General features: G+C 47.0%; 9 protein-coding genes across 9 annotated transcripts; 5 read left to right on the top strand and 4 right to left on the bottom strand.

Moving 5' to 3' along the window:
* Positions 1–162: 162 nt before the first annotated feature.
* On the bottom strand, positions 163–1,610 carry N7478_003643 (uncharacterized protein; the record flags this gene model as incomplete). Its single annotated transcript, XM_056919857.1, has 2 exons — positions 163–1,248; positions 1,524–1,610. 2 exons carry the CDS (start codon positions 1,608–1,610, stop codon positions 163–165), a joined length of 1,173 nt encoding a protein of 390 aa, XP_056783015.1.
* A 1,667-nt stretch (positions 1,611–3,277) lies between these two features.
* Positions 3,278–6,047, top strand: N7478_003642 (uncharacterized protein; the record flags this gene model as incomplete). Its single annotated transcript, XM_056919856.1, has 3 exons — positions 3,278–3,429; positions 3,485–4,331; positions 4,383–6,047. 3 exons carry the CDS (start codon positions 3,278–3,280, stop codon positions 6,045–6,047), a joined length of 2,664 nt encoding a protein of 887 aa, XP_056783014.1.
* Positions 6,048–7,321: 1,274 nt separating this feature from the next.
* Positions 7,322–8,864, top strand: N7478_003641 (glycoside hydrolase family 18 protein; the record flags this gene model as incomplete). The annotated part of the gene is made up of 6 exons (XM_056919855.1): positions 7,322–7,360; positions 7,487–7,587; positions 7,650–7,903; positions 7,973–8,002; positions 8,059–8,108; positions 8,169–8,864. 6 exons carry the CDS (start codon positions 7,322–7,324, stop codon positions 8,862–8,864), a joined length of 1,170 nt encoding a protein of 389 aa, XP_056783013.1.
* Positions 8,865–10,946: 2,082 nt separating this feature from the next.
* ace2 (putative C2H2 transcription factor (Swi5)) lies at positions 10,947–13,108 on the top strand (the record flags this gene model as incomplete). The annotated part of the gene is made up of 2 exons (XM_056919854.1): positions 10,947–11,556; positions 11,613–13,108. The coding sequence occupies 2 exons, from the start codon at positions 10,947–10,949 to the stop codon at positions 13,106–13,108; spliced, it is 2,106 nt and encodes a 701-aa protein (XP_056783012.1).
* Positions 13,109–14,100: 992 nt separating this feature from the next.
* On the bottom strand, positions 14,101–15,737 carry N7478_003639 (T2 family ribonuclease; the record flags this gene model as incomplete). The annotated part of the gene is made up of 6 exons (XM_056919853.1): positions 14,101–14,238; positions 14,313–14,410; positions 14,470–14,712; positions 14,781–14,973; positions 15,090–15,384; positions 15,463–15,737. The coding sequence occupies 6 exons, from the start codon at positions 15,735–15,737 to the stop codon at positions 14,101–14,103; spliced, it is 1,242 nt and encodes a 413-aa protein (XP_056783011.1).
* Positions 15,738–16,078: 341 nt separating this feature from the next.
* On the bottom strand, positions 16,079–17,442 carry N7478_003638 (RMD1 family protein; the record flags this gene model as incomplete). The annotated part of the gene is made up of 2 exons (XM_056919852.1): positions 16,079–17,056; positions 17,110–17,442. 2 exons carry the CDS (start codon positions 17,440–17,442, stop codon positions 16,079–16,081), a joined length of 1,311 nt encoding a protein of 436 aa, XP_056783010.1.
* A 216-nt stretch (positions 17,443–17,658) lies between these two features.
* Positions 17,659–21,679, top strand: N7478_003637 (uncharacterized protein; the record flags this gene model as incomplete). Its single annotated transcript, XM_056919851.1, has 4 exons — positions 17,659–17,973; positions 18,031–18,057; positions 18,113–19,074; positions 19,129–21,679. 4 exons carry the CDS (start codon positions 17,659–17,661, stop codon positions 21,677–21,679), a joined length of 3,855 nt encoding a protein of 1,284 aa, XP_056783009.1.
* A 1,081-nt stretch (positions 21,680–22,760) lies between these two features.
* Positions 22,761–24,447, top strand: N7478_003636 (uncharacterized protein; the record flags this gene model as incomplete). Its single annotated transcript, XM_056919850.1, has 4 exons — positions 22,761–23,016; positions 23,101–23,896; positions 24,054–24,064; positions 24,116–24,447. 4 exons carry the CDS (start codon positions 22,761–22,763, stop codon positions 24,445–24,447), a joined length of 1,395 nt encoding a protein of 464 aa, XP_056783008.1.
* Positions 24,448–24,873: 426 nt separating this feature from the next.
* Positions 24,874–26,104, bottom strand: N7478_003635 (uncharacterized protein; the record flags this gene model as incomplete). Its single annotated transcript, XM_056919849.1, has 4 exons — positions 24,874–25,691; positions 25,753–25,809; positions 25,870–25,944; positions 26,029–26,104. The coding sequence occupies 4 exons, from the start codon at positions 26,102–26,104 to the stop codon at positions 24,874–24,876; spliced, it is 1,026 nt and encodes a 341-aa protein (XP_056783007.1).
* Between the last annotated feature and the right edge of the window lie 1,233 nt (positions 26,105–27,337).

Raw genomic sequence — 27,337 nt, 5'->3', positions numbered from 1 at the left:
AAAAACTAACAAGATTTATACATAGCCACTCACAGTAGATGACTGGCAAGCAATTCACTGCTTAGGCATGTGGAGCAATTGGTACTCTAAGTGTTTCAAGTTGGCAACGTTTTGAAACAAATATCCATGACCCAATAATTGATTAGTTGCAGAGTCCGCAGCTCAATCTCTCAACCCCTTAACTGGTATGCTGTTTCTCCAACTGGCACCTCTCCATAGCACCATCAAGAAGCCCATGGAGAAGAAGGCCAAGATAATAGCTTCAACACCATAACCCAGACCATTACCAAGTTTGGCAGTCAAATTAGGGCTCCAGAATGGGACAGTAAATGAGACAATTTGGCGAACGGCGTTTATAAGTTGAAGAACTGACCCTGACTGCGCCGGGAGACAGTCAACACAGTATGTTTTCAAGGGAGTCGTGATCACCTGCAACCCAAAGGTTGCGATGGCAAATCCCATGCAAGGTCCCATCCAATGTGTTTTGTTTTGCAGCGTAAGACCAAATATCAATATGCCTGCGACTGCGAACACAAACCCTGGCATTCCGACCAGAAGCCGACGCTCCAAGCCCGTCGGTTTCGATGCCCCTGACTCAAAATTTTGACGTCCGCGATTCATGATCCAGTCACTTGCTGGACCTGCCAATTGCTCACCAATCAGTGCACCAATCAAAGGCCCCAAGAAGAAAAGCCCTTGGGAGACTGCACTGAACTCATAGATTTCTCCCAGGGCAATAGGCACGATGGTCGCAAGACCGACCGAAACGATGGCAAAAGAAACACCATACGCGAAAGCGATCAAGACGATATGCGGCGCTTGAAGGACTAAGAATGGCTCTAAGACATCCCACAGACGGAAATGGCCACGCCCATTCTGTCGATGCAAATGCGAAGTCTCGGGGCAGGTTAGAACAAACCCTATGGTCTGGACCGCATTCATGATTGCAGTGAGCCACAACACCCATTTCCAACCAACATAATATACGACGGGTCCTCCTATTACACCGCCCAGAGGTGCACCAATTGATATCATTTGCGTCCATATACCATTCTTGCGCCCGCGCTCCTCGGCTTTGAATAGATCCACTGTAATTACACCTGGCAGAATGAAGCCAGTCGACACACCAAATGACTGAAAGACACGTGCAGTCATGAGAGTCCCATAGGTATTTGCAAACCCGCCGCCCAGAGCAGCAACACAAGACAAAGAAACACTGGCGATTAACACCGGGCGTCGCCCAAATGCCTTTATGCAAGGGATCCAGAAAAAAGGGGCCAGCCCCAAGAAAAGGACATGGACTGCGATTAAATAAATCGCTTTTTGTGAGGATATGCCGAATTGCTGCGCGACATCATTGGATCCCGGGATCAAGATAGAACTGGTGAAGCCTGGGCCAAGAGCATAGAAAGCACATTGGAATAATATAATATGCTTCCTGAACCATGACCAATTCTGAGAGTTACAATGAATCAGTATCCACCAACAATTGACATGCATATAAACCTTGGAGCTGAACATACCATGGGGGAGTCGCTCGGCAGGGACTCTGGAGAACACATGTTCTCATCTTCTAGATGAGAAGGTGACTTTGGCTGGTCGATGCTCATTTTGAAGGCCGATTACAATTGGAATTGCTGTTGCGCGGTACGTGATTATATGGTGCTGCCGTGACCACCGAATTGAACCTCCAAAACGCAATGCCCCCTCTTATAGCCGCGGCAATGGTTAAGTAGAAAAGGGAATGTTGTGCAACGTGCGGATATTGATGGAGTCCCCCGCATTCAGCAAGCTTAATTGCCGATCAAGCGGAATGGATTCCGTGGGGTCGCGCCTAACCAATTGTCCACTGTACATACCACCAGACAGCATGTTTCAGGGTTGTGTATGTGGTAGAATTTTGGATTCCATGAGATACTGACCTGGTCCCCAATTTGCAAATCCAGGACTGGCCCGGACATGGCAAGCGATGACCAGTAATCATCCATATCCATATCCCTGTGCGGCTGGGGGCAGAAATTGCTCCATATTGGAACCAGCCTTCTTTGATCGGGAAAAGCATCTCAAGAACAGCAATTTCTTTCGCTTTAAAAATAGCCCATCGGAGAGCTGTTGTAGAGTTGAATGATGTTAAAGTGACTGTCTGGACTTGGATACATTTGAAGAATCGGGCGGGACGGGCCGGTTGGTACTTTCTTCATCTCCACCTGCTACGAGTCAGTCGCGCGCTCCCTGATAATTAACCGCAGCAGATATTACTCATGGCTTCTCGAGTTTTCTGAAATGATATGAACTCATAAAGCTGATTATGGGACTCTTGATATCCTGAAGAGCATCGAATGGGCAAGGCTTAGCGAAACTCAGCCATCCGGCTGTGCTGAGGGTCCACTCCGCCTCGCTCAGACTCGAATCTAATTCGGTACAAACATCACTTGGGCGCATAATCCTGCCTTATGGTTGGCAGAGGATACATACTAGTGATAGAGATGCATCAATCCTATCAGCCGCACGCGCTAATTCACCCGGGTGAGAAAGAGAACTGTGCGCATTCCATGCATGCCTAACTCCTTCTTGTTCTTACGAGGCGATCTTCCCATTATCAACCCCAGGCAGAAGGCGCTCGTTCTTAATGCCAGTCTTATTCCTTCTGAAACCTGGGATACCATTCCATTGTCATGGAGGAATTCTATGACTATTCTCTGGATTTACATCATCCAGAATCCCCTTTTGGGGATATTGTCTCCTCGAGTTGGCAGGATTATAATTACGTGGGAGTTCACCATCTACTGACCGAAGAGTCAGGTTTCGCCCTACCTTCCTCTTCGACCATACCTTCATCGGCTTTGCATGGGTCGGAGATTTCTTCATCTGGTGTTTCGAGCTTGCCAACCTCATATTCCTCCCTTTCCACGGAAAACACAACAGATAGCTATGGCTGTTTGAACACAGTGGAACCTTCCGATCATTATAATTTCACAGGTTCGATTAGTCCTCCTCCACACAAAGATTCAATAACCTTAAAAAACACAGATGTCTCCCCTAACCCGATCTCGTTCGACTCGGAAGGGTATACCATTCCCACCTTGCCAGGCCGGCGGATGCCGTCAAAACAACGTCCACGAGCTGCACAATCAGAGAATAACGAAACAACAAAGTATCGATGTGTTGTTGCTTTTTGCAATTCAAAGGTGATCGAGTTCCAAAGCTTGGCTTCCTGCAAGCGCCATATCAGCGATCAACATTTCCCTCAGTATATATACCGCTGCCCTGTGCCCAAATGTTCACACATTACCCATCACCGAATCGACAAGGTTCGCAACCATTGCCGATCGGTACACCTCACATCACCAAGCTTGGAGCAAATAAACAAGGCCAAAACTGCGCTTCCATGTCCTCCATCGTGCGCGATTTGCAGTACAACCGTCAAAAGTTGGAACGATTTTTACAAATGCGTGATAAGTCATTGTACTAGTATTAGTATCAGAGAAGAACGAACGGCACCAGAGAATCTACCCGACAACCCAGCTTCTCGATCAGCGAGTAACTCATCATTTTCGACCAGAGCGCGTTCTTCATGCCCAGTGAGAATTTCACGGTCCAAAGCTCACCACGGCACGACAAGGTTGCTCCCCGACCTATCACAGGATAAAACCACCCCATCAGCTCTATCATGGGGTCAAGCTAGCTCCCACAATATAATGTTTAGTCGATCTGAGGCCCCAGGGTTTAGAGGCTTGCTGCAAGCATCAGAGAAAGCAAATGCACCCATGAAAACTATCCAGGACATTGACGGGGACAATGAGTATTTTGAAGCTAAGCGTCTCAAGCCAATGGATTGGAGGAGCGCCCGGGGCATGTTGCAGCAGCCCATCGGTGCTGTAACTTCGCCCTCGAACCTCACTGCCTCCCAAAGCACCGCTGGAGAATCTCATTTCTCCAACACAGACTTTGTGTCACCGTCATGCTCGATGCACACTGACATCACATGTCCTGAAGCAGACGAGTTTGACATTGACGCGGGAATCCCCGATGGTGATGATATGGGCCATCTTTTGAATCCCACTGCCCATTATAGAAAATTGGATATGCTTGAAATCAGAACCGCTAAGCTCTGCGGTGTCCTCGAGAACCCGCAAGTGCATAAGAAGTCAGCAGTTGAGTGTTTGGAATCCTTGACTGGAGTGAAAGAAGCCCTTAGCATGTTGCACGGAGCAGGTTTCTGTGGCAATGCACTGTCCATTCTGGTTCAGGATCCATCCAGAACCGATGTTGCACGTTCGGTGCACATATCATTGGACCAGATAAGTAATTGCATTCTGTCAGAGGAGATAGTAAGTTCTCCTCAGTTTTCCCCCTATAGAACCCATGGGACAGCGTTACAGATTGTCCAAGATCTCGTTGGCAACTTATCGCTGGGTGTATCTCATGGGCTAGATCCGGAGTGGCTTGCTTACTGGCAATTTATGACTACAATTCTTTCGATCGGTTTGGTCTCATTTTCCGGCTCCCATGTATGCCGCTTTGATGAGAACCTTTGGAATTCAAAGATGGATAAGATTTCAGTCGGCTACGGATATTCATTTACTCCTCGACCGCTAGCATGTTTGAAGAATTTCATTGGTGGTCCAATTTGGATTTTGGGGGCAGACGAGCCAAATGCCGACTCCAGGGAAATGAAAATATCACTGACTGTCGAAGACCTTCAGGAGCTTTGGGGTCCGATAGAGATAGTTGGAGGGGCGCCTGGACTGAGTCCAATCCTCAGAACAGAAACAGGATACATAATCCCTCTTCGTCGTCAAGACCAGTCTGATCCGTCATTGAGGGAGATAGAATGCCACTGGCAGAAGCACATCCCAGACTATATCATAAACCTACAGGAACGTCCTATTCTTTTGAATAGCTCCTCTCAAATCTTGATTGGAACAGACAGCCTCAATCCAACTGGATTGACACTCAACCTGAACTGTTCCTTGGAAATCAAGAAACTCCAATCGAGAATTATCTCGCAGCTGAAGTATTATGATACACACAAGGCTCATAACACCTTTGATGGTATTGATCTTCAAGCGACCGGAGGATTCAACTTCAGCTTTGGACCTGTTATAAAATTTAAACGAAATCCAATGCGGAAGTGGAAGACAACCATCATCTATGAGTGCAAATCCCAGAAAATCAAACTGAAGCCACTTCTCAACTTATACGTTGGCCTGGAGGTGAGCGCATGCACTGGAAATGCCCAAAGAGTGACGCTTTGGGACGCTCTTCGATTATCGCACACAAAAGCCAGGCCTAATCACGGCACTTCACTGTGTAGACATCGAGTTGCTGACCCAGAATGTATTAAAAAATGTTGGACTCGCTGCCACTCTGACGATGACATTGACTCATCTGTCAGCATTCCAACAATTGGACCCATCAGTACAGAAAAGATCCGAAGTCTTATATTTGATTCGATAATAGCACTTGAACATACTGGAATTGACCACGAGAATAATCTCCAAGCTTATTGGCCATTCTGTGATCAACCACGGACGCGATCGATAAAAGCTACACCAAGTATACTTGGAGTCGGTACAAGCAATAATTGGTTTCGGATTATCAAAGATACGCACAGTGTGGCTACTTTTCCCGTCATCAGCCAACGTTGCCTGGAATATGGAGACCAGCAAGATCATTGGTATACAAGACCATGTTCTTCGAGAGAAAATAAATTGGGTTCATGTACAGCCTTTTCCACTCGTCTGGCACTCACACCTTCTCTCCGATCGGCCTGCTTGGATCCAGAATATGACCATCGTCGCTATGCATCATCTATCATCATTGAATCCATGAGCGAGCTTCGACTGGGGGGCAATATAATCGTCGGAGATGCCGCACTGACGGTTGAAACAGTAGTGTCTGGCGAACCAAACTTGCTTATTGCTGCTGCCAGCACAAACTCAATACAAAATGGTTGGATAAAACTTGCGACTGGAACAAAGTTTCAAGAGGATTTGGATCTCGATCTTTCTACTGGAATTCAGGTTTCACTTATGGTTTATTAGACAAAGGCGCGAGGGTCATACCTATATGTAACTATATAAGGATTCTTTCGGCCTGATTTCTTTTGTTTACTGTTCTTTACATTCTATATCCCCATTGTGTTTACTTTGATTACCTTCAACGAGTGTCAAGATCAATATTAAGGTGTTTATCATTCAATTTGGTGGAGTTTCTTCCCATGACTACATTATGATTCGGGTGCTTGCGTTCAAGTTTCTGCTTGTGTTATAAAAGAAGGGGGATTTGGTATGTATAAATACCCGTCTCTGGCGCGGGGTCACTTTGAATTGGACGGCTGTTCTGAAGTTACCATTGAATGAATATGTAATACATGTATCTACTTTTGACTCAGCGCCATTGTCTCTGATCAAAACTTTTGCCAAGCGGTTTTTAAACCTTCTTGGATTTGTTATTCCTTCGACAGTCCCAAAGTTGAAATGCTGATTGTCTCAAAGTTTCAGTATGTGAGATACCGCCCGATTTTAACACTCATGATCATATTTACTACACATTTTTCTTCTAAGTTACCCCATACAGAAGGAGAGCTAATGACTGGTCTTCCATCCGATCACTTCATACTCATCACGAGGCTTGAATAGCACCCAACCATTTACCTTCAAGATGATCAAACACTACTTTATCCACCGATATAGCCAGGTCTAGTCGAGATAAAAAAATGTTCAATGACAGCATGACTGATATTTCAGGTTGTACAAGGACCATGTGCAGTCCAAGTAGTCACGCTGCACGGTTCTCGAGTTTGTATGATCTCCTTATAAAAAGGACAATCCAATTCCACAGTAGTAATTTTCGTCTCGAGTCCAGCCCGCGATATAGAATCAAATTAACCAGCTTTACACAGCCTCGATACTCATTTCGTGATATTATCAAACTTGTTTTGCGTGAGATCTAGTATACATACTCCCCAGCCACAGGTATGGAAAGCCCCACACCGCGCACAGCCACAGTACCCTGCCGTCAATGACCGTGTGGCGTTGTTATTTATATCCTGCCCGCCAAGGTACAAAGGTCCGCTAACATTTAGGCTGCGACGTTAGGTACCCCCTCCGTTCTTATATCATCTCACTCAAAGATCAGGGCGGTGCTTTCTTTGATAGACAGTTTTTTTCATTTCAACATTGAATTTTTCTATCATCAGTGGGAAAACGTGGCTTTTCGATTCTCCCTTTTTACATATTTTACTGCGTTCGTGGTGCTTGTGGCTGCTCTTGTGCAATATTCAGGGTACTTCAGTACGACCCCACCTGCAGTGAGCATGTCCGAAATGAAATCCGTTGCCTACTTTGTCAACTGGGTATGTTGCACGATCTCATTTTATATTCTTAATTCTACTGCGGCTGCACTACTCCCGCCTGGTCCATTTTTTATTGAGTTGTTCATGGTCCTTAGATGAATATATAACTGACAAACCCCACTCCAGGCCATTTATGGTCGCAACTACAACCCACAAGACTTGCCTGCCGAAAAATTGACCCATGTGTTGTATGCATTTGCCAATGTTCGACCAGAAAGTGGTGAGGTGTAAGTTCTTGGTCGTTCCAGAAGTTCGTTAGTTGGAGAAAGATGCTGAACATATTATATAGATACCTGACCGATAGTTGGTCTGACATCGAGAAACACTACGCCGACGACTCATGGAACGACACAGGCAGCAATGTATATGGATGCGTCAAGCAGCTATTCCTTCTTAAAAAACGGAATCGCAAGCTGAAGGTCCTTCTGTCCATTGGTGGCTGGACTTACTCATCCAATTTTGCCCAGCCCGCCAGCACCGACCAAGGGCGTAACAGATTTGCCGAGACTGCGACGCGACTGGTTCTTGATCTGGGATTTGATGGTATGTTGAGAAGAGAAAGCCACATAACCAGATAGAAAATAAAGCTCACACGCTGATCACTTTTCATAGGACTTGATATCGATTGGGAATACCCTCAAAGTAAGTTGTGTTTTGCTACTTTCCGTATCGCGATGTCAACCTAATATGATGTACAGACGAGGGTCAGGCCCAGGACCTGGTTGACTTGCTTCGAACTTGTCGCGAGGTGAGTTCCATATCATTCATGGACAAACCAATCCAGCCATATGACTGACACATCAACCAGCATCTCGACCGTGCTGCGGGCCCAAACCGCAAGTTCCAGCTGACAATTGCTTCACCTGCTGGACCAGCCAACTACAATCGCCTCAAGTTGGCTGAGATGACCCGCTACCTTGATTTCTACAATTTGATGGCCTACGACTACGCAGGTAGCTGGGATTCACTAGCTGGCCACCAAGCAAATATTTACCCATCTGGAAACATTCCCGGATCTACGCCCTTCTCCACCAACACTGCTATAGACCATTATGTCCATTCTGGGGTGCCGCCTAACAAGATCGTTGTAGGAATGCCACTGTATGGCCGTGCGTTCACTAACACCGACGGCCCTGGATCACAATTCTCCGGAGTTGGAGAAGGTAGTTGGGAGAATGGCGTATGGGACTACAAGGCGCTGCCGCGGCCTGGGGCATCAGAACAGACGGATCAGAGTATTGGGGCTTCATGGTGCTATGATAGTGGACGACGCACAATGGTTTCTTATGACAATCAAGCGGTTAGTCGACAGAAGGCCGATTATGTGAGGCAGCGTGGGCTTGGAGGTGGAATGTGGTGGGAAGCTAGCGGTGATAAGGGAGATGGCGGGAGCTTGATCAGCACATTTGTGAATGCTGTTGGTGGGGTTGGGGCACTGGATCAAGCGTCCAATGCTATTAATTTCCCGGAGAGCAAGTATGACAACATCAGGAAGGGGATGTAGATACATCGCCGTGGAGGGGATCATACGGTCATTACATTCTTGCATGGCTCGAAGGTTGTGATAGTCTTAGTTACGTGCTGCACTATGAACACGGACTAGTAGCTTCAACATCAGCTAGCCATTCGTTTCATACATTATTATTACGCAAAATTGCGAATCATTTTACGTCTACTCTTTACAAGTCAGGGATCAAAATTGGCGTAGCCTAGTTTTTGTCATTTTTTTATGTATTGACAGAAGTAACCATCAACCATCATCTCCCCGAGACCACAATAATCTCGCCCAGCTATGCCCGGACTCGACAAGGAAATCCCGCGGTTAGACGAGATCCATCTATTTGGACTCGTCGAAGACGTAGGTAAGGTGGCACTTTCCGCAGTACTGGCGGTTGTGCATAGCGGCCATGAAGACACCGGCACCACACTAAAAGAGTCAAAGTTAGTCATGGACATTCGATATTGTTTGTGCAAGAGCGGGGGTTTAGACATACCTCAGGGGCGGGGCACTCGCGGCGAAGACGCTCGATCTTTCCGTCACCGTCAACCTTGTAGTACTTAAGGATGGCCAGCTTGGTCTTCTTGTGCTTGTGCTTGATCTTCTTGGGGGTGGTGTACACCTTCTTCTTGCGCTTCTTACCACCACCACGCAGGCGGAGCACCAGATGAAGGGTCGACTCCTTCTGGATGTTGTAGTCCGAAAGAGTGCGGCCGTCCTCCAGCTGCTTACCAGCGAAGATCAGACGCTGCTGGTCAGGGGGGATACCCTCCTTGTCTATGGAAGTGGGGTGTTAGAATTCTGTTTCGGCGATCGGTTGATATTGAAGGTTTGGGGATTTTCGCTTACCCTGGATCTTGGACTTGACATTGTCGATGGTGTCCGAGGACTCAACCTCGAGGGTGATAGTCTTACCCGTAAGGGTCTTGACGAAGATCTGCATCTTGATGAAGGCCTGCGGTGGCGGTTAGTCGGAGGCTCAGATAAGATTTTTTTTCTGGGCGCAGATTATTTGCAGGAACAGTAGCGCATCGAAGCCAATGTGCGCAAGGGCTACATCATGGTTTTGAGGCTATATTTCTGATTCTGCAGGGGATATAAACTTACCTCGACAAGTTGTCTTCCTTAACCTTGACAAGAGAAGAAATTCGATGTGGGCGGGACTCGGTTGGTGATTAAAATCGTTGTGTGGTCACATGATTTGGATCCGCTTCTATTTAGGGGATAGCGTATTATTTTGCGGAAGAACGTAAGAGCCGAAGTGCCTTATCGATAAGGGACAGATCACATGATTACACGCAGCAGGGCATGTATGTTTATGCCTCAGGCTCTAAGGCTCGCAATGACATCGTGTCGCATCGGTTCATAACATCAGCCCCAGTGGACCATGAAGACCAAGATCACGGTGATCACCGGCCATAATTACCCGATCAGGGACATTTCCATAGCGACGGCCACAGGAGGGCCAACCCCTTCTCTAGGAACCAACGGATGCCCATACTCCTCGCAGGGGAAATCACCAGCCCTTGCAGGGGAAAAGAGAGGAAGTCAGGGTGGATAGCAATTAGAGATGGCTATTGTATGGATTCAAGGCCTCGATCTCGATAAAACTAAAGAATACTAAAGGGACGATACAGGATCCGCAGCGCGGGGAGTGGGCCCATGCTCGTCAGAGCTGGTTTTGTGGTGGTTTCCCAGACTCCCGGCACGGCGCGTTGCCATGCCAACTCGCCGCTTGTTGATGCGGAACCATGGGCTGGATTGATAGATCGTCAGCTCTGCTGGCCCGCTTCAAAGATCCTTTATTGAGTTTCATTTCTACCTTGAAGAGCTCCAGTTTTCAAATTTTATCTTCTTCTGTGTCACTTTTATCTACACACATCCGCGGTGGAACAGTGATTTCTTGAAAACAACTCCATCTCTCTATCTAAATCTTCCATCTAGCACAGAGGATATTCCCAAACATCTACTAGCTTACTGAAGCTCTAACCTACTTCTCGTTTTTTGCGTTTTTGTTTGCGTTTGCTGGTCGTGTTCACAGACTAACACTGTGACAGGGAACCGTGAAATTCGAGCGGCCGGGCAGCTATGAACTCCCCCTCATCGACACTATCCCGCGGTCACCGTCGTCAAATATCAACCCCCGGTTTCGAAGCCAATCGACCTTCAATGGCCAATATGCCGCCCCGCCGAACACATCGTCGTGGTCAGACAGTGGACTACGGCTCCTTTGGTCCACAACAAGCTCTCGACCGACGAAGTGCGACAAACAAGGTCCATCAGCTTCGAGACTTCTTTAACGAAAAATCAGGTTTCTCACAGCAGGCTTTAGCTGCACAACAGTTTATGCACTCATCACAACATGGGCAAGCCCAGTTTATGCACTCGCATCTCCCAATGTCGCAACCTGAGCAATATCAGAGCGCATATATGTGGAACCCAGAGGAGCTACAGGCTATGTATACCATGGATGGTAGCAGTGCTGCTTTCCCTGCCCCAATTGCTCCCGCTCTTGCAAGATCTGCAAGCGACAATCCGAACTCCAATTCTGTCTCGACAAGTGCCCTCCATCAGATGCAAGCCGAGCGTCAGCACCATCTTCAATCCCGACAGCAGGCCAATGGCTATGCCCAGTCGATGCAACAGCTCTCTGTTCAACCAGAAGGCTACAGTCCTAAAATTAACCCCTACCTTTCCTGTATGATCTGATATATCTATAGATATTCGCAGCCAGTAAGCTAACGGTATTACTAGATACTTCCCCTCTTACCCCAGATGTTACCCCTATGAAGAGTTCATTTGATTTATCTATGTACACCAATGACCACACCCCTACTAAATCCCAAAGTTTTTCTGTCCCCCGCACACCTGCCACCGCTGAGATGCAAAGAGCCCATTCCCTTCAAGGAATTCCAGATTCCACCCCAGTGTCAATCGCCCACCAGATGCCATCGCCCGCCACTTCAGTTACGGACTTCGCCGAACTAGCTGCTATGCCATCACCTGGTTCCTGTGGAGTGTCACCCCATTTGTCCAGCCTACCGTCTTCTCCATCCTCTAGCAGATACCAGGAGCGTGAAGATTCTCCCGCATCGTCAAGTGGTCACTCTATGCATGATATGCACGCCGAAACAGTGAATGAGTTCGACCTTGATGCACGAGTCAAAGCCTCTCTAAAGGAGAGTTCCGTTTCTAGTGATGAAATTGCTCGATTTATATCTGGCCCTGATGCCAAAGACAACAAATGGGTATGCCTTTTCAAAGACTGCCGTTGCCGCTTTGGTCGCAAAGAGAACATCAAGTCTCATGTTCAGACCCACTTGAATGACCGTCAATATGTCTGCGACCGATGTGGAAAAGATTTTGTTCGCGGACACGATCTCAAGCGCCACCTAAAGACTCACTCCGGAAAGAAGCCTTTTGCCTGTGCCTGTGGCGCTAGCTTTGCCCGTCAAGATGCCCTCACCCGCCACCGCCAACGTGATATGTGTGTTGGAGGTTTCACTGGCTTCGTCCCAAAAACAACTAAACGTGGCCGCCCGCCAAAGAAGAGTCGTCCCGATATCGAATCTCGTCAAATGAAGTCTACTCGTACTCGTCAGCGCATTGCTGAAAAATCTTTTTCAACGTCCGTGAAAGTTGAAAGTTTAGAAGGCCCTATGTTCAACTCGCCAGATTACGCCCCATCTACTTCTATGTCATCCTTCACGCCGCCTACTTCCCCAGGAGGTGGATATGATCACAAGTCTCCCGTGCAGTCCGATCCCTCAATCTCATCCCAGCAGTTCGAAGACGATATGTTACCTCTCCCACTGTCACCACCTCAAATGGCTCACAACCGATATGCTCGTGCTATGGAACAGTTCGAGGGCCACAACTCTGCTGAGTCTTCTCAGGATTGCCTCTACAGTGATCCTGCTCTTTCTCCTTATGACATGTCTTCGCCTCACACTGCCCCAACTTTGGCTGAGTCTACAGTTGGCTCTGAAATCGATGTGTTTATCTCTCAAGATGCTACCGACAACCTACAAGAAGAATTTGGTCAGATCAAGGAATTTGAATTCATTTCATCTCAAAGCTCCAACCTCCCAAGCAGCTATGCCTATATGGATTCCGCTGACTTTGGCATCCCGTCTTCATTATACTCCGACATGCCTGGGAAGACCATCTCTGGGTTGAGCGCTCTTGAAATGGATCCTTACGGTGACCAAATCGACTCGCTTTCCAGCGAATTTCTGGTTGACCCTTGAGCACCGACCATCAGCACCTGATTGTACCACCAACACACGATTATATCTTCACTTTTCACCTGGCGTTTTCTTGTACCTTCTACAAAAAGCATGACATAGACGGCGTAGACTGTCTTTTATTTTCACGGCATGACACCACGACAACGATATGAGACGATCTTTTATACTCTCACGACACTAAATACACGGGCGTTCACTATTTCTTCTTCATTTCGGCGTGATCGACCTGGCACTTTTCACTGGACATCTGTTTTCACTTCTTTCTTAGCGCACATGACTTGGCTTCTTGCGGGGGCTCTGGGATTTACAAATGGTGTTTTGGCCATTTGCTTTTGTGCCCTATGTTCTTGTTTTCCATGACTTTTTCTTTCTTTGTCTTCAAATATTTGCAATTGGTTTATTCAATACGGGTGAAACTCTCGATTGAACTTCATGGGATATGTTTTGATGTTTTCCGTTTGCTTTTTATGCCATCCTCAGGATGCCACAGGCGTCCCTCAGCTTCCATTTCTTTGGCGAATTCCCCTTAATTCACCCCCCACCCCCCTTTTTGATATGTACCTGATCAGTTTCCAAATGGGATTTTGTAGCTAGCTACCTCTACCTCTACCTATCCAATCTTTTCATCTCGGGATATATCGTGAGGACTTTGATGAAGATGGCCTGTGCTTTAGGTTTATTAGTGTCTTCTCCATATGAAACTACGACTTCATGTTGTAATATTTTCCAATATATATTTGTAGCAATTTTCAAAGGCCAGTGAGCCTGGAATGAACATCTAGGCACTGCTTCTTCTGGTTGGAATAGAGAAATCCTCAGAGGTCAGAGTAGTAATATAATACGGGTAACTAGTTAGTTGTAGTCAAACTTGAAAGAGCAGCTGCGGTCTTGGTATATAATATGGATTTGTCTATGAACTTCAACAATCAAACATAGCCACTTCTGTAATTGGCAGTCTCAAAACTCAATCGAATGAGTTAATCAACCGCAAATCAAGCGTTCCAGATGATTTCAATTTCAATTGGATGATCATCCTCGTCGGAATAAACAGTACTCTGCGTCCGACCTTTTGGAGCACTTGCTGCATAGAAAGTTGTGTTATCATTGTACGAGAGCTTATCATCCTTGGCCTGAAAAAATTATTTTAACAAAAAGTGATCTCCATCAAAGCGAATCCACGTAATTGAATAAGAAAAATACATACCTTGAATTCGGCTGGTGTAGCAACTTCATCGCCGCAGGTGAAGGCTCCCTCCTCAAAGCCACATAGGCCCTTGCTCGACTTGAGGGTAAACGTATCATCTAAGAAGAATGTCAGAAAAGCTGTTAATTTATTGAATCGCCCGAGTTCCCCAACGAACCTGATTTCTTTTTCGTTCGGAAGGTAGCACAAGTTCCAGATGCAAACCAGGTACCATAACTAATGATACAGCCTCGTCTTTGGTTCAACGTTGAAACCATCAGATTTCCCCGGCCAGAAAATGGAGTTCCTGGCGCCGTAGGCTCTGATCCCTGTGTAGTTGTGGTTCTAGATGGTGGGTCATTATGGGACCGCTTGAGCGGGTAGTGGAGACCATTGGCAGGACAGTTCGATTTCGGACCATCTAAAACAAAATTATGGTTATTGTCTAAACAATGGAGAAAGAAAATGTTGGACCAAATATGAGCATACCTGGCTCAGACACGATGAATTTGCCAGTCTGCAAGCTTCCGGCAATGTTGAAGTGGTACCAAATTTCGTTGAAAACGCCTCTGCGGCAGCGGATAGTGACGGGGGCACCATGTCCTTTGGTCAAGGCGGCCTCAATATCTGCACGAGCATATGTTTTGCTGTTTGATGGTACAATGCCAGCATCGGCCAGGAACTAAGAAATGAGTCAGGAAATTGATTCAAGTCAGACTCGTCTAGTCAAGATAGGGATCTATGATCTGAAAAAAACAAAAACAAAAACAAAAAACACAAACAAAGACAAACACGAACCTGATATGTGTTTCTTTCTTTATAAATCTCAACGGCTTTATCAAAATAATCAACCACATCCTGCTGGGGGAGATAGTCCTCGTAGCAGTGCGGCTCAAGGGTGCTGACACAAGTACCATGCTTATTCCACTCATGTTCCCAGAGGTTAGCGTCATCACCTTTGTAGTCCTTCCAATATTCGCTCATGTATTCAATCAGATCGCCGCGACCGGCGTCGATCAGAATCAGCGAGATGTTGCTGTATTTCCGTTTGTAATCACAGAATTGGTCAAAACCGCCATCGCAATGATCAGGCCTATGAGAACTTAATATGTATATTCATTGAAGATTAAGTCCTTGTGTTGAACTCCAGCAGATAAAGACTTTTGCTTACCATAGACCGTGGATGGTCCAGGAGTCATCAGGTCCAACGGCGGGGTCAGCGTCCCAGAACTGCGTTTGCAACATCTGGCCACCCGGGTAATTGAAACAACACGTATCTTGGCCATGAAATTTGGCGTGACAGCTAACCTCTGATAGAGGACAAGAGCTAGAAATTCCTGGAGCACGTTGTTCATCGATTGTCGAGGACAGCCAGAGAGAGCCTATCGTTTTGAGGATCTTCTGGGGCCCCGGGATCCCGAGGACCTGTTGCGATGAACCCCACATGATTGTAGGGATTTTGGATGTAAGAACCTCGACCAGCGAAGGTTAGAAAGATTGATGGAAAAGAAGACCAAGTATATGTACCCAGATAAATGCAGGTACCTGACTAGATTACAGTTAACGAATAGAGTTACGAGCTGAAAGGTTGGGGTTCTTATCGCCTCCAGGGATGACTAAGTCGATCATCTGATGTTAGGTATCAAAGAGTGGATCCCGATCAGCTGTCAGCTATCACGAGTCATCGATAAAGGTAGACAGAGTGAAGGGGTATCTTATTTATGTATGGCTAGATAGTAGTGGCTTGGAATAGAGATCTATGTTACATTGTTGGGTATTTCTTAACCTCAGGTGATCGAGTCCGCGTGTTTGCGCGGTTTATCCTGTTCCTCGGAAGGCATTCTCTCTCCATATAGTCGGAGGACTTCAAAGCCCACCTCAACGGCAATCAGGAGGATGATGATCCACTCAAGCCGTAAACCGTGGGTTTCACTAAGTCGCTCCCGCAGGACACTGGCAATTTCTTGCGCGTAGTCCATTTTCTCATTCAAAAGTTTGATACGGATCCCCACATCGAGGGCTCGACCGACTTGTTCATAGTATCCTTCCAATCCAAGCTCGTGCCGACTATCCCAGAAAATGTCCGGCAATGAATCGGTGAGTTCTGAATAGAGGTTAAGCTGCGCGCGAACGCTCAATAATTGTCCGGTCTTCCGGAGCATGAAGTCTCGTGTATATGGCAAACGAGAGCCTTTCGACAGGAGGGTGGGGATAGTCCGGGTAGATTCAAAATAGTTCGACAGAAGACTCTCAAGGACAGCAAGCTTTGTACTCCGAGCCAAGCCGGATGAGAATGCAACTTTAGTCAAGACAGTATCAATAGATTGCTGTTGAGCCATCGTTACTTCCGCTCCTTCATTCCCAGATTTTGTCCCCAGAATAATGGTATCGCCTTTGATGCTGCTATTCTCTCGCATCGGATCTTCGACAAATTCAAGATCTTCTGTCTCTAGCTCATCTACGTGAGCCCCTTGAGCTGCGGGTAATAGGCTCCTTGTCGCCAAAAATGATGTAAATCCATCCGGAAGTGCCCAAGCCACCACTGTACCGGAAGGAAAAACGAATATATCGCCAACTTCACTAGAGGATAGATCTGTTGTGGATGGGTTTGAAACGCGGCGTATTGAATCGATGGGAATTTGAACGTGAACGACTTGTGGGAAGAGTCCTGTGTTTAATGGATCCGGCTCATATCCTTTTTCTTGTAAAATGTCTCTAACTTTGCGAATGTCGAACGTCTCGGCAACAGCGTAAGCAGTGATCGTCTATACACGTTGTAAGTTAGCAGTGACATAAAATACCAAGGAAATCAAATTACCTTCGTTTGGTAAATCCCCTGCTCCTTGAGTTGGCTTTTCGAGAGAAATCCATCTCTGGATCTCTGGGCCTCTACTGCCACTCGCCGTAGAGACGTTGATACCGCTGGCAATCGTACACCACGTCTGCGTTGTTTTTGAGACTCTGCATTTTCGTTTCCATCATCTTTGCTGGACAGCTTTTGCGCTAGGTGTGCATTGGACGAGAAGAAATCCTTTCGTCGTGGAAGCTGCAATGCTGGCGATGCGTGTAAATATTGATTTTGTGGCTGTCTCCATAATCGCAATGGCATTGGCCGCTTGCATGTCGAGCAAATTGAGGCCCTCGCAAACATCTTTGGCAGCCCCAACTTACAGGGGAGTAGTAAATGCAGTCAAACGAAAATGTTCAGGAACGACATCATGTCTGCAGGGCCGACCTCCCCTCCGCTTAGTCATGATGTGGAGCAAGCCCGACCCCAGCTCCCAAGCTGCAACAACCCAGGTACCGTTGCTTGTCGCATCTCAATTTAAACCCGCTTGGGAGCTCCAGGCGCTACGAGGGACGAGCCATGGAAGCGCCTGGCCCAACAAAGGCAAATGAGGGCACCGATAAGGGCCTCTCGAGCAGTGAAACACCTACGCGCAGTCGGTCGCCTTCCGATACGAATACAGACGAGCACAATCGACGTCATCAGGGCAGCGATGATGATTCCCAAGACAGCATTAGTGGAGAGGAGGAAGACGATGAAAACGAGGAAGAATTCGATGAGGACGAGGAAGATGAAGAGCCACGCCTCAAATACGCATATCTCACCAAACAGCTCGGATCAGTATATCGTAAGGGAGACGCGACCAGCACATTCCTTGTTGCGGGGGACAAAATGGTAGGTGGTTCTTGTTGCTGTTCTTTCGAAAGAGGCAATACTAACTATTTGAATTAGATTATGGGAACGCATAACGGCTCTATTGTAGGTGATCGGTCGAATGCATCATAGCTTTGAATATACGGCTAATATCTAGCAGCATGTTCTCTCGTTACCCCTTCTGCAACCTCTCCGTACATACAATGCCCATTCAGCAAGCGTGACTTCTATATCTATATCACCATTCCCACCTCCACTGCAAAATGCAAAATTCGATGCTGCTGCCAAACAGGCGGCAGAGGATTCCCGTCCTCCTACCCGCACTTCCACCAGCTCGGGCAGCATTCGAGGCCTGCCCAGGGGAGGTCAACCACCTATCCCAGCCATACCTTCAAATTCAATCTATATTGCATCAGCATCGATCGATGGAAATGTATGTATCAGCTCGTTGGTGGACCCGAAGGACATCCTCAAGCGCAACTTTGGTCGGCCTATACAAGCAGTCGCACTTTCCCCAGACTATAAGAATGATAGGACCTTTATTTCCGGTGGACGTGCTGGGGAGCTGATCCTAACTACGGGAGGTCGTATTGGAGTCAGCTCTAATGCTACTACAATGGGCGGAGCCACTGCAGCGGCATCAAGCTGGCTAGGCACGATGGGAATAGGCGGCAACGGTGGAAAAGACACAATATTGCACAGTGGAGAAGGCACTATCAGTACGGTTAGGTGGTCCCTGACAGGAAAATATGTGGTCTGGGTTAATGAAGAAGGCATTAAAATCATGCGTTCTAATCTACACCTGGAATCGTCCGAGTTGGAGTTTGCCTGGAAGCGAATCAGCCACATTGATCGGCCAAATGGACCGGGCTGGGAGGAAATGGCAAGCGTATGGAAGGCGCGCGCTGAATGGATTGACCAGTCAGCGTTAGATGACCATGACAACCCTGATTCACACACGGATACGGGACAATCAAAGAGGGTGTCTCCAGGAACCCCCCAGAATATCGAGAAGCTTGTTGTGGGATGGGGAGGCACGGTTTGGGTCATTGATGTGTACCCAAACCGAGCAAGCAAACACTCTAAAGGGGAGAAATATGGCTCTGCAGAGGTCTCGACGATGTAAGTTGCAAAGGTGACTCGTCACGGGCTTGAATACTAATAGGGTCAAAATAGCCTACGGACCGATTGTGTAATATCCGGTATTTCCTTATATACCCCTCGTCTTCTTGTTGTTCTCGCATATATCGAGGCAGAGAACGATCAAGAGAATACAGACCATCGGCATCGCCAACGAGGCCAAGAGCCTGAATTGCGTCTTATCGACATAGAAACCAAGGAAGAGCTTAGTGCGGACACGCTGACCGTCAATCGTTTTGAGGGGCTGACTTCCATGGACTATCACCTCAGTGTTTTACCCCCATGGAAAACTCCAGAGGGGCAGATAGTCCAGCGTGGCGCTTTGGGTACTCTAGGTCATGGCCTTCTGGATGCTACGATGTACTCTGCGCGGTTATTTAGCTCTGGTGCTAGCATTCGTAGCACCACAAGCACAGGCAGTGGAGATAGGATTTCTGCAAGAGTTCCGCCATCTTTTAGCTCTCGACAAGTCTCCGCCGATGAACCGCTTCCCAAGGAGATACAAGATGTCGCTACAGCTCCAGGCGCAAAAATATTCATCCACAGCCCATACGACTCAGTCGTTGCTGTCAAGAGGGATCTCTCTGACCGATTGACTTGGCTAGACTCCCGTGGTGAATATGAACAAGCATGGAATCTGCTTAACGAAAATCCCGAGGCTGCAGGCTCGGCTCTGGACTTGAAAGAGGTTATCTCAGGGTCTCTCGGGTCCCAGTCAAGCCTAGGAGATTTTTTTGCGGATGACCGATCCTCGGCCATGACTGCTGGTCGGGATCAGGTCTCTGCTGTGGATCAAGAAAAGGTTCGGCTTGGCGAACTTTGGATTGAGCAGCTTATCCAGGAGGAACGGTGGAACGAGGCCGCTGCGGTTTGTAGCAAGGTTCTCGACACTGGATCCAGATGGGAGCACTGGGCGTGGCAGTTCATTAAAAAAGAGAAAGTGGACGAAATCACGCCCAACGTCCCTACGGATCTACATCCAGCTCTACCTGCTGAGATATTTGAAGCGATTCTCTGCTACTACATCTCTCGAGATCTAACACAATTCAAAACTCTAATTGAGAGATGGCCATCTGACCTATTTGATACAAACACTATGACATTGGCTATCGAAGACCAGCTCAAGTCCAACTCAAATGGCGACTCAGACTCTGAGGAGTGGAAAATTCTGACAGAATCTCTTGCGAAACTATTTCTTGTCGGAGGCCATTATCGCGAGGCCTTGCATCGCTATATTCAATTACAAGATGCTGATGCAGCCATGTCGCTGATTAAAGAACATCACTTGGTCGACGCAGTGTCTGATAACATTCCGGCATTTATCATGATTCGCATCTCCAAAAAACAAATGAAATCAGCCCCGAAATCAGAATTGGAAGAACTGGCCGCGGAACCTATTCAGCTGCTTGCGAGGGAAGCCTATACGGGTATTGTACTCCCCGAAACCGTGGTCCAGCAACTGAATACCGCAAACCGTATTCTTTTCGTCTATTTCTACCTTCGGGCGCTATGGCGCGGCGAGTTTCTTCCACAGGACACTTCGAAACCTCAAAGGGGCCGCGGAGCTCATGCTCGAGATGCAGCTAGCAAGTTAGCTGCAGATGAAGGCAAAGCGCTGATCGATAGGTTTGCTGACACTGCCGTTGAGGTATTTGCTGACTACGATCGACCATTGTTGATGGAATTTCTTCAAACGAGTATTTCGTATACATTTGAAACGGCAACGACAATATGTGAACAACGTCACTTTATCCCGGAATTGATTTTCTTGTTATCCAAGATGGGCCAGACCAAACGAGCCCTGAATCTGATATTGTCAGATCTGAAGGACGTCTCTCAAGCTATCTCTTTTGCGAAGTCGCAAGATGACCCCGACCTTTGGGAGGACCTTCTCGACTACTCCATGGACAAACCCAAGTTTATCCACGGACTTCTTGTTGAGGCTGGAACATCAATCGATCCAATCAAACTCGTGCGTCGGATCCCGAGCGGCCTCGAGATTGAAGGTCTACGAGATGGTCTTACCCGATTGATCCGCGAGCATGATCTTCAAGCAAGCATAAGCAAAGGAGCTGCACGTGTCATGCAGGGTGAGGTTTCACTGGGGATGGATGCATTACGCAAGGGTCAACGTCGTGGTATCAAATTCAACATATCTGAGGACAGTACAAAGGAGAAGGATCCAGACTTGACACCGACATTGAAGAGCCCCAACCCGGATACTGAATCGATATCCAGTAACTCTACCAAACGTGCTGGTGTTGGACCAGGTAGATGCGGTGGGTGTCACGCTCTTTTCAAGCCGAACGAACGAGAAATTCTTGTTGGTTTTGCATGTGGGCATGTTTTCCACCTATCCCACTTGCACGAGGAAGGGTCACGACAGGAATCTAGTACAGTCACTCCAGTGGATCGTACACCCCGCCCCTCGTCTCCAGCAGATGAGCCTTTCTCATCAACGGCTTCTAGAACTGTGGGTCCAAAGGTTACAACGGCCCGCCTATTACGGGACAAGGTTGGAGATGGATGCCGTATTTGCGCATTAACAAGAAAAATCGAGTCTATGGGTAACGAAGGGGAATTGTGACATACTGATTCCTGAAGGCACTCATTTGGTAAAGTTGTTCACCTATCTATCCACTTCACTTGTCCATACGCTTCTATGCCTCCACCTCAAGTCCCCATGTATATCCATTGTTTTCTTTGAGATACCCATCCATATTTTTCAGATGACTGTGTCTGTGCATTACGAACTGTTACTTAGTGTTAGAATAATGCATGTCTTGGATTTTTGAGTATGCAAAACCACTGTTGTGCTCCTTACAACTGAATATATGGGAAAGAGAACGGCCATTACCATATAATAATTCCAGATAGATAAATCATCAGCGCAGAGCGGCATCGTTAACAAGACAATATTTCCCTTATTTATATATATAAAAAGAAGTGCTTCATGCGGTCAGCTGGACCCTTAGCGATTGCCATGGATTTTCTGCAGGCTCGAGTAGGAGGCTCATCGGGTCTCAGCCACACTGGTTTGCCTTTCCTTCTCAGCCAGGATTTTTGCCCATTAAGTGATATGAGTGGCTATCAACACAGCCTAATAACAAAAGAGCGACGGATATGCATAGGAGGTGCTGATATCACATGTCATCAACCAATCTGAGTCGCGCACGTACATTAAATTTACACCCTTGTCCCGTCCTATTACCCGGGCTGTGTGCACCGCCGGGCAACAAACCACATGGGCAGTCTATCAGACTCGAATGTTTCCCTTCTGGCGTATACGGCCCTGCTGATAATATAACAGCATCGGTTCTTCTTATTTTTTGATCATGAGTGTTCTTTATTATATTACCCATTTCAAACCTCACTTTCCAAAATGGCATCACAGTCCGCAGCTTTTGAAATCGAGGATTTCCTCATGGAGTATTCTTTAATGCCGAAAGTTTCATCCAACGACTCGGAAATTCCCACGCAGTTTTCAGGGTTTGATGCGCAGTTGGAGCCACTTGATGAAACCTCCCCGTATCATGATACTTCCTCTCTAGATTTGCCACAGCCCATGTCTACATCACTTGAATGGGCGTCGTATTCTGTACCAACGCATTCACTTGCGTATGATACACCATCGAACTTTGAACCATCCATTTTTTCTAGCAATCGTGATGGAAGACAAACGTGTACCAGATGTTGCCCATGTTATTCGCCTGTCACTGGAAGATATTGATTGGACATCAGGGCATTTTTCACCATCACCAGCAGCTGCACTTTTGAAAGAGAGCTGCTTTCAGTCAGACTTGGCAAGCAATGCCAATGAACTGATTCTATTTTCAATGCAGCAGCAGCTGACAGCCATTGTGAAGATTGGGCTTTTGTCTTTCTCCGGTTCTCATGTATGCCGATCCGATCTAAACCTGTGGGGTAAGGAGATGGACGAGATCCTTGTTGGCTCTGGACTTTCGTTTCGACCTCTTGAAATAGCATGCTTGAAAGGCTTTATCTGAGGTCCGGTCTGGGTTCTTGGAGTCTCTGGAGCTCGTCTTGAGCAAAAGCGGCTGAAACTTTCTATGCTGGTACAGGATATTCAAGAGATCTGGGGTCCAGCATGGCTGGTGGGCCAACCACCCAAAGAAGGGAAAGTTATACGCACGGAAAGAGGATACATTGTTCCTCTTCAGTCCGAGAAGAAAGGCAAGGGTAAAGAAAAAGCATATTCTCTTCCTATTGATGTCGAATGTCATTGGAGTAATATTCTGGAAGCCCCGTGCCAAATTGAGGAACCTGTTCTTCTCAGTAACACATCTCGAATCTTGATTAGCACAAATACTGATTGTGTGGCCGGTCTTGTCTTCAATTCAAGGTGTCAATCATCAATCCAGAGATTCCAGAAACAAGTCGCGAACGACCATACGATACCAGGAGCATGCGAAGAATTCTTTTCATTTGAGGACCGAGAATTCCAAGTCGGGTTCCAGAGTCAACATGGCCCAGTAGCCAATGTGACATGGCTACACAAGCGATATCCGATGAAGTCAATGAAAGAAACAATCAGATCAGGATCCACGAGCAAGACTATCGATTATAGGAAGTTCCTAGGGATTCTCAAGCTCCGCATCGGACTGGAAATCAGTGCGTGTACAGGCAATGCCCAGAAAATCACTCTTTGGGATGCCCTGCGTTTATCACGTACAGATAGGGGGCTCCCACCAAATCTCAAATGTAAACATGCAGTCGGCGATCTGGTTTGCATTCAATCATGCTGGACTCAACTTGCGAAGCCCAGATTTCTGAATTCCAAGCCGTCAATCGACCAACAGATGACCGAAGATGAAGCACCTCAAATGCTAGTTGAATCTATTCTCGCCCTTCGACATACTGGGATCAACCAGACAGGAAACCTCGAGGCATACTGGCCATTTGTTGACGTGCCAACAAACCACCACATACTATCGGCGAAGTACAACCGACGGTTCGATATAATCCATGACACGACCAGAACCGCGACATTTGCCGTTATTAGTCAGCGCTGTTTGGAGTTTTCTGGAGGAGGAACGAAGGGAATATGCTCGAAGCTTGCGCAGAACATTGATTTTAAGTCCAGACAAACGTGTTTATGCAGTCAAGGCTTGCCACGGGTTGACCTGCGATCTAAGTCCCGATTTTTACGGTCTCCTTCGAGTCCTTCCCCTATTCCACTTCTGTCTCCGCTTCAAGAGTGCAGCTTGGAGGCATTTTTCAGGTATGGAAGATGTCACTTGTGCTGGAGAGGAGTTGGAAAGGGGAGGAGGAAGCTTTAGTTGCGAGTACGAGTATCAGTACACGGAGCTTGATGAGTCCTCGGGCAATTCCTGATTTTGAGGAAGTCATCAATTCGGAATTTGGACTGTCGCAAACCGTGCCAGTGGTGATATGCTCCAATTAAAAGCCGTTAGAAATGGCCTGGAGCAATGGGTAATGTGACAAGGCACCAGCAGATCAGGAAACCTCCTTTTTGTAGATAAGAACATTGCAGTATGGCTAGTTACGTATTCTACTCTAAAGAAATGTGGTTCTGGTATTAATTTCATCAATTCAATTGGGTGTGCTCATACGCTATCTGGACGTAAGGTCATAAGTAGTCATGGATACATGAACATATTAAAAGTAGCAAGGGCTAACACCGAGATGAAACCCATAAAAATCAATCCTCACGCATAACTTTCATAATCATAAAATCAAATCCCACAATGCGTGACTGGACACCATGGAGTTCATCCACGGGAAGAAGAATTATCGAGCTCACAGAGCGTCTGCCAAGATCATGGCCACGAAGGCAGCAGCAGCACCGTGCAAAGCCCCAACCGAGTACTTGGTAGCATCGTTGAAATGGGCAACCGGGGTGGTGCTGGCTTTGGGACCACGAGTCGTACCAGAGTTTGTCGCAGGATGTCCAGGTTGGCCGTTAGTGCCAACGGTAGACAGAGTGGTCTGAAAACCTGGTGCAGGAGCACCCTGGGTAGTTGAACCACCATTAGGAGACTGGGTAGCCGGATAAGCGGGCTTGGTGACAGTGGTCAGCTCGGTGCAGGTGCTTTGTCCACATGAGAAGGTTCGAGTGACGACGGCAGTTTGAGGGGTGCCCACGGGCTCGGTTGAAGCAGTCACGACTGGAGCAAGGGGATTGGTAACAGTAGCCACTTCAGTGCAGGTGCTATGTCCACATGGAACAGTTCGAGTTACAACGGTGGTCTCGGGAGTAGCTGCGGGTGCGCTGGGGGTAACAACGACATTACTAGTGGGGTTAACTCTAGTGGTTGAAGAACAGGCCTCGGTAACAGTGGTCACTTCAGTGCACATGGTCTGTCCACATGGAACAGTCACAGTTCGAGTAGCCACAGTAGTCTTGGGGGTGACTGCAGAATCCTTGGGAGAGGTAACAGCGGTTTCACCGGCGGAAGTGGGTGTAGCCTCGATAGTTGAAATGTTAACTACAACAGTGGAGGTTCCTAAAGTCTCACTGGTAGAAGCAGTGGCAGCTACGCCAGACTGAGAGGAGTTAGCACAAATACCAACAAATGATCGAACAGCGCCAAAAGTAGCCGAAGCACCAACCTCAGCTGAAAAAAAGTCAGTATGCTAAATGAAACCCAACCCGAAGCATATGATGTGAAAACTTACCGCTGGTAGAGTCAGTCGCAGTGGGAACGGGGGTAGTGGTGTCGACAACATGAGCGACTGTAAGAAGTTGTGAGTCACGATAGACAAAGTGAGATCAGATCAGCAGAAAAGTCTTACGGGCACGACGATTGAGAATAAAGTGGTCATTGACAGAGCCGACCCGATAGTGACGCCCTTCAAAGGCATCCAGGTCTGTTTATACACGTAAGTTGAGGAGGTTCATGGTGGAAGACACGTAAAGACGCGTCACAAGATGTGAAGTGAGGCGGTACGTACTGGTTGCGATGCCCTGAGTGATCATCGCCATGAGCCAAGTGATCAGCAAGACCATATTCATCATGAGGGTAGACATCTTGAGAAAGAAAAAGCTGCTTAACGAAAGACTGGAAGAGAAAAGGTTGAAACGAGCGTTGGAAACGAACGAAAGGAGGTGGATGGAAGTGGGAGAGCGAAGATGGGGAGTGAAGAAGAATAGGGACAAGAGGAAGAAGAAGAAGAAGAAGAAGAAGAAGAAGAAGAAGAAGAAGAAGAAAGAGGGGCAGAGGGTAAGTGAGAGAAGGGGGGCAACAGCGTCGCCTACCCATTTAGGAATTCACCTGCCCAAACGCACAATGAGAAAATAAGGAAGGCACGACCACGTGCAGAGAGCCTCAGACTGGTCATGTCTTGTCACTCAAACTATAGGGAATGAAGCTAAACCCGATTGTACAGAATCTCCAGGTTGGTCCCTGTGTATGCCCTCGAGGAGCCCACATCATTGACAGAACATATTGAACGGTGATTCAATTGGAAGTTTGGCAAAACTCAGCGGACAAAGGCTTAGTGGGAAGATTACCAGGAGTATTGTGTTGGTTCTGATAGATGAATGCAATTCAAGTTCATTAAAGTCAAATATATTTCGTGCAAATGATATACAGACACCTGGGCAACAATATTTACTTTTTGGGCTACCTGGTGTCTAGACTTGTATTACAGGATTGCAGTACGATATGACAGTACTATTTACTACCATGAGAGGAACCGATTTTCTCATTAAACAGTATTTCGTTGATTTAACTTGTAGTTTTCTATTCTCGTAGATCAGATATACAATCCCTTGCCTTACAAATGCATGAGGGATAAACAAACTGCCAGAAGGAAATTTAGAACTGCAAAACTTCATCTAGCCAACATGTAACAAGCACTGGAACTCGCACTGAAGAATCTGATACTAGATCTTTTGTGCATACCGCAAGCTTTTATATCTACTTAACCTGAGGACAAGGAATGAAAATATAGAATGTCGTTGAAAAAGTGCCATTCTATTGGCCAGCTCATTATCGATAGACATCAGTGCGACCCACCGACTAGAGACAAAATGCTTGTATGTACTCCGTAGAGCTATTCTTAAGCGAAGAGCTACTACGCAGCTAGAGTTTGTTTTCGAAATAATATTCTACCCAAGCTTGCTCTAAATTGAACTTTCCCAACTCAAACATCAACCCGAACTCGTGAAGCTAGCAGTAAAGCACGCGTCTACTCAAACCTCTACACAAGTACCTCAATGCCCTAACTCGCATGAATAATGTACCTAAACAAATCCACA

Source organism: Penicillium angulare, assembly GCF_028827245.1.
Source record: "Penicillium angulare strain IBT 27051 chromosome Unknown utg000003l_segment0_segment0, whole genome shotgun sequence".
NCBI classification, from domain to species: Eukaryota; Fungi; Ascomycota; class Eurotiomycetes; order Eurotiales; family Aspergillaceae; genus Penicillium; species Penicillium angulare.
The sequence above is the reverse complement of the archived record's forward strand: the minus strand, read 5'-3'. Positions and strand labels throughout refer to the sequence as shown.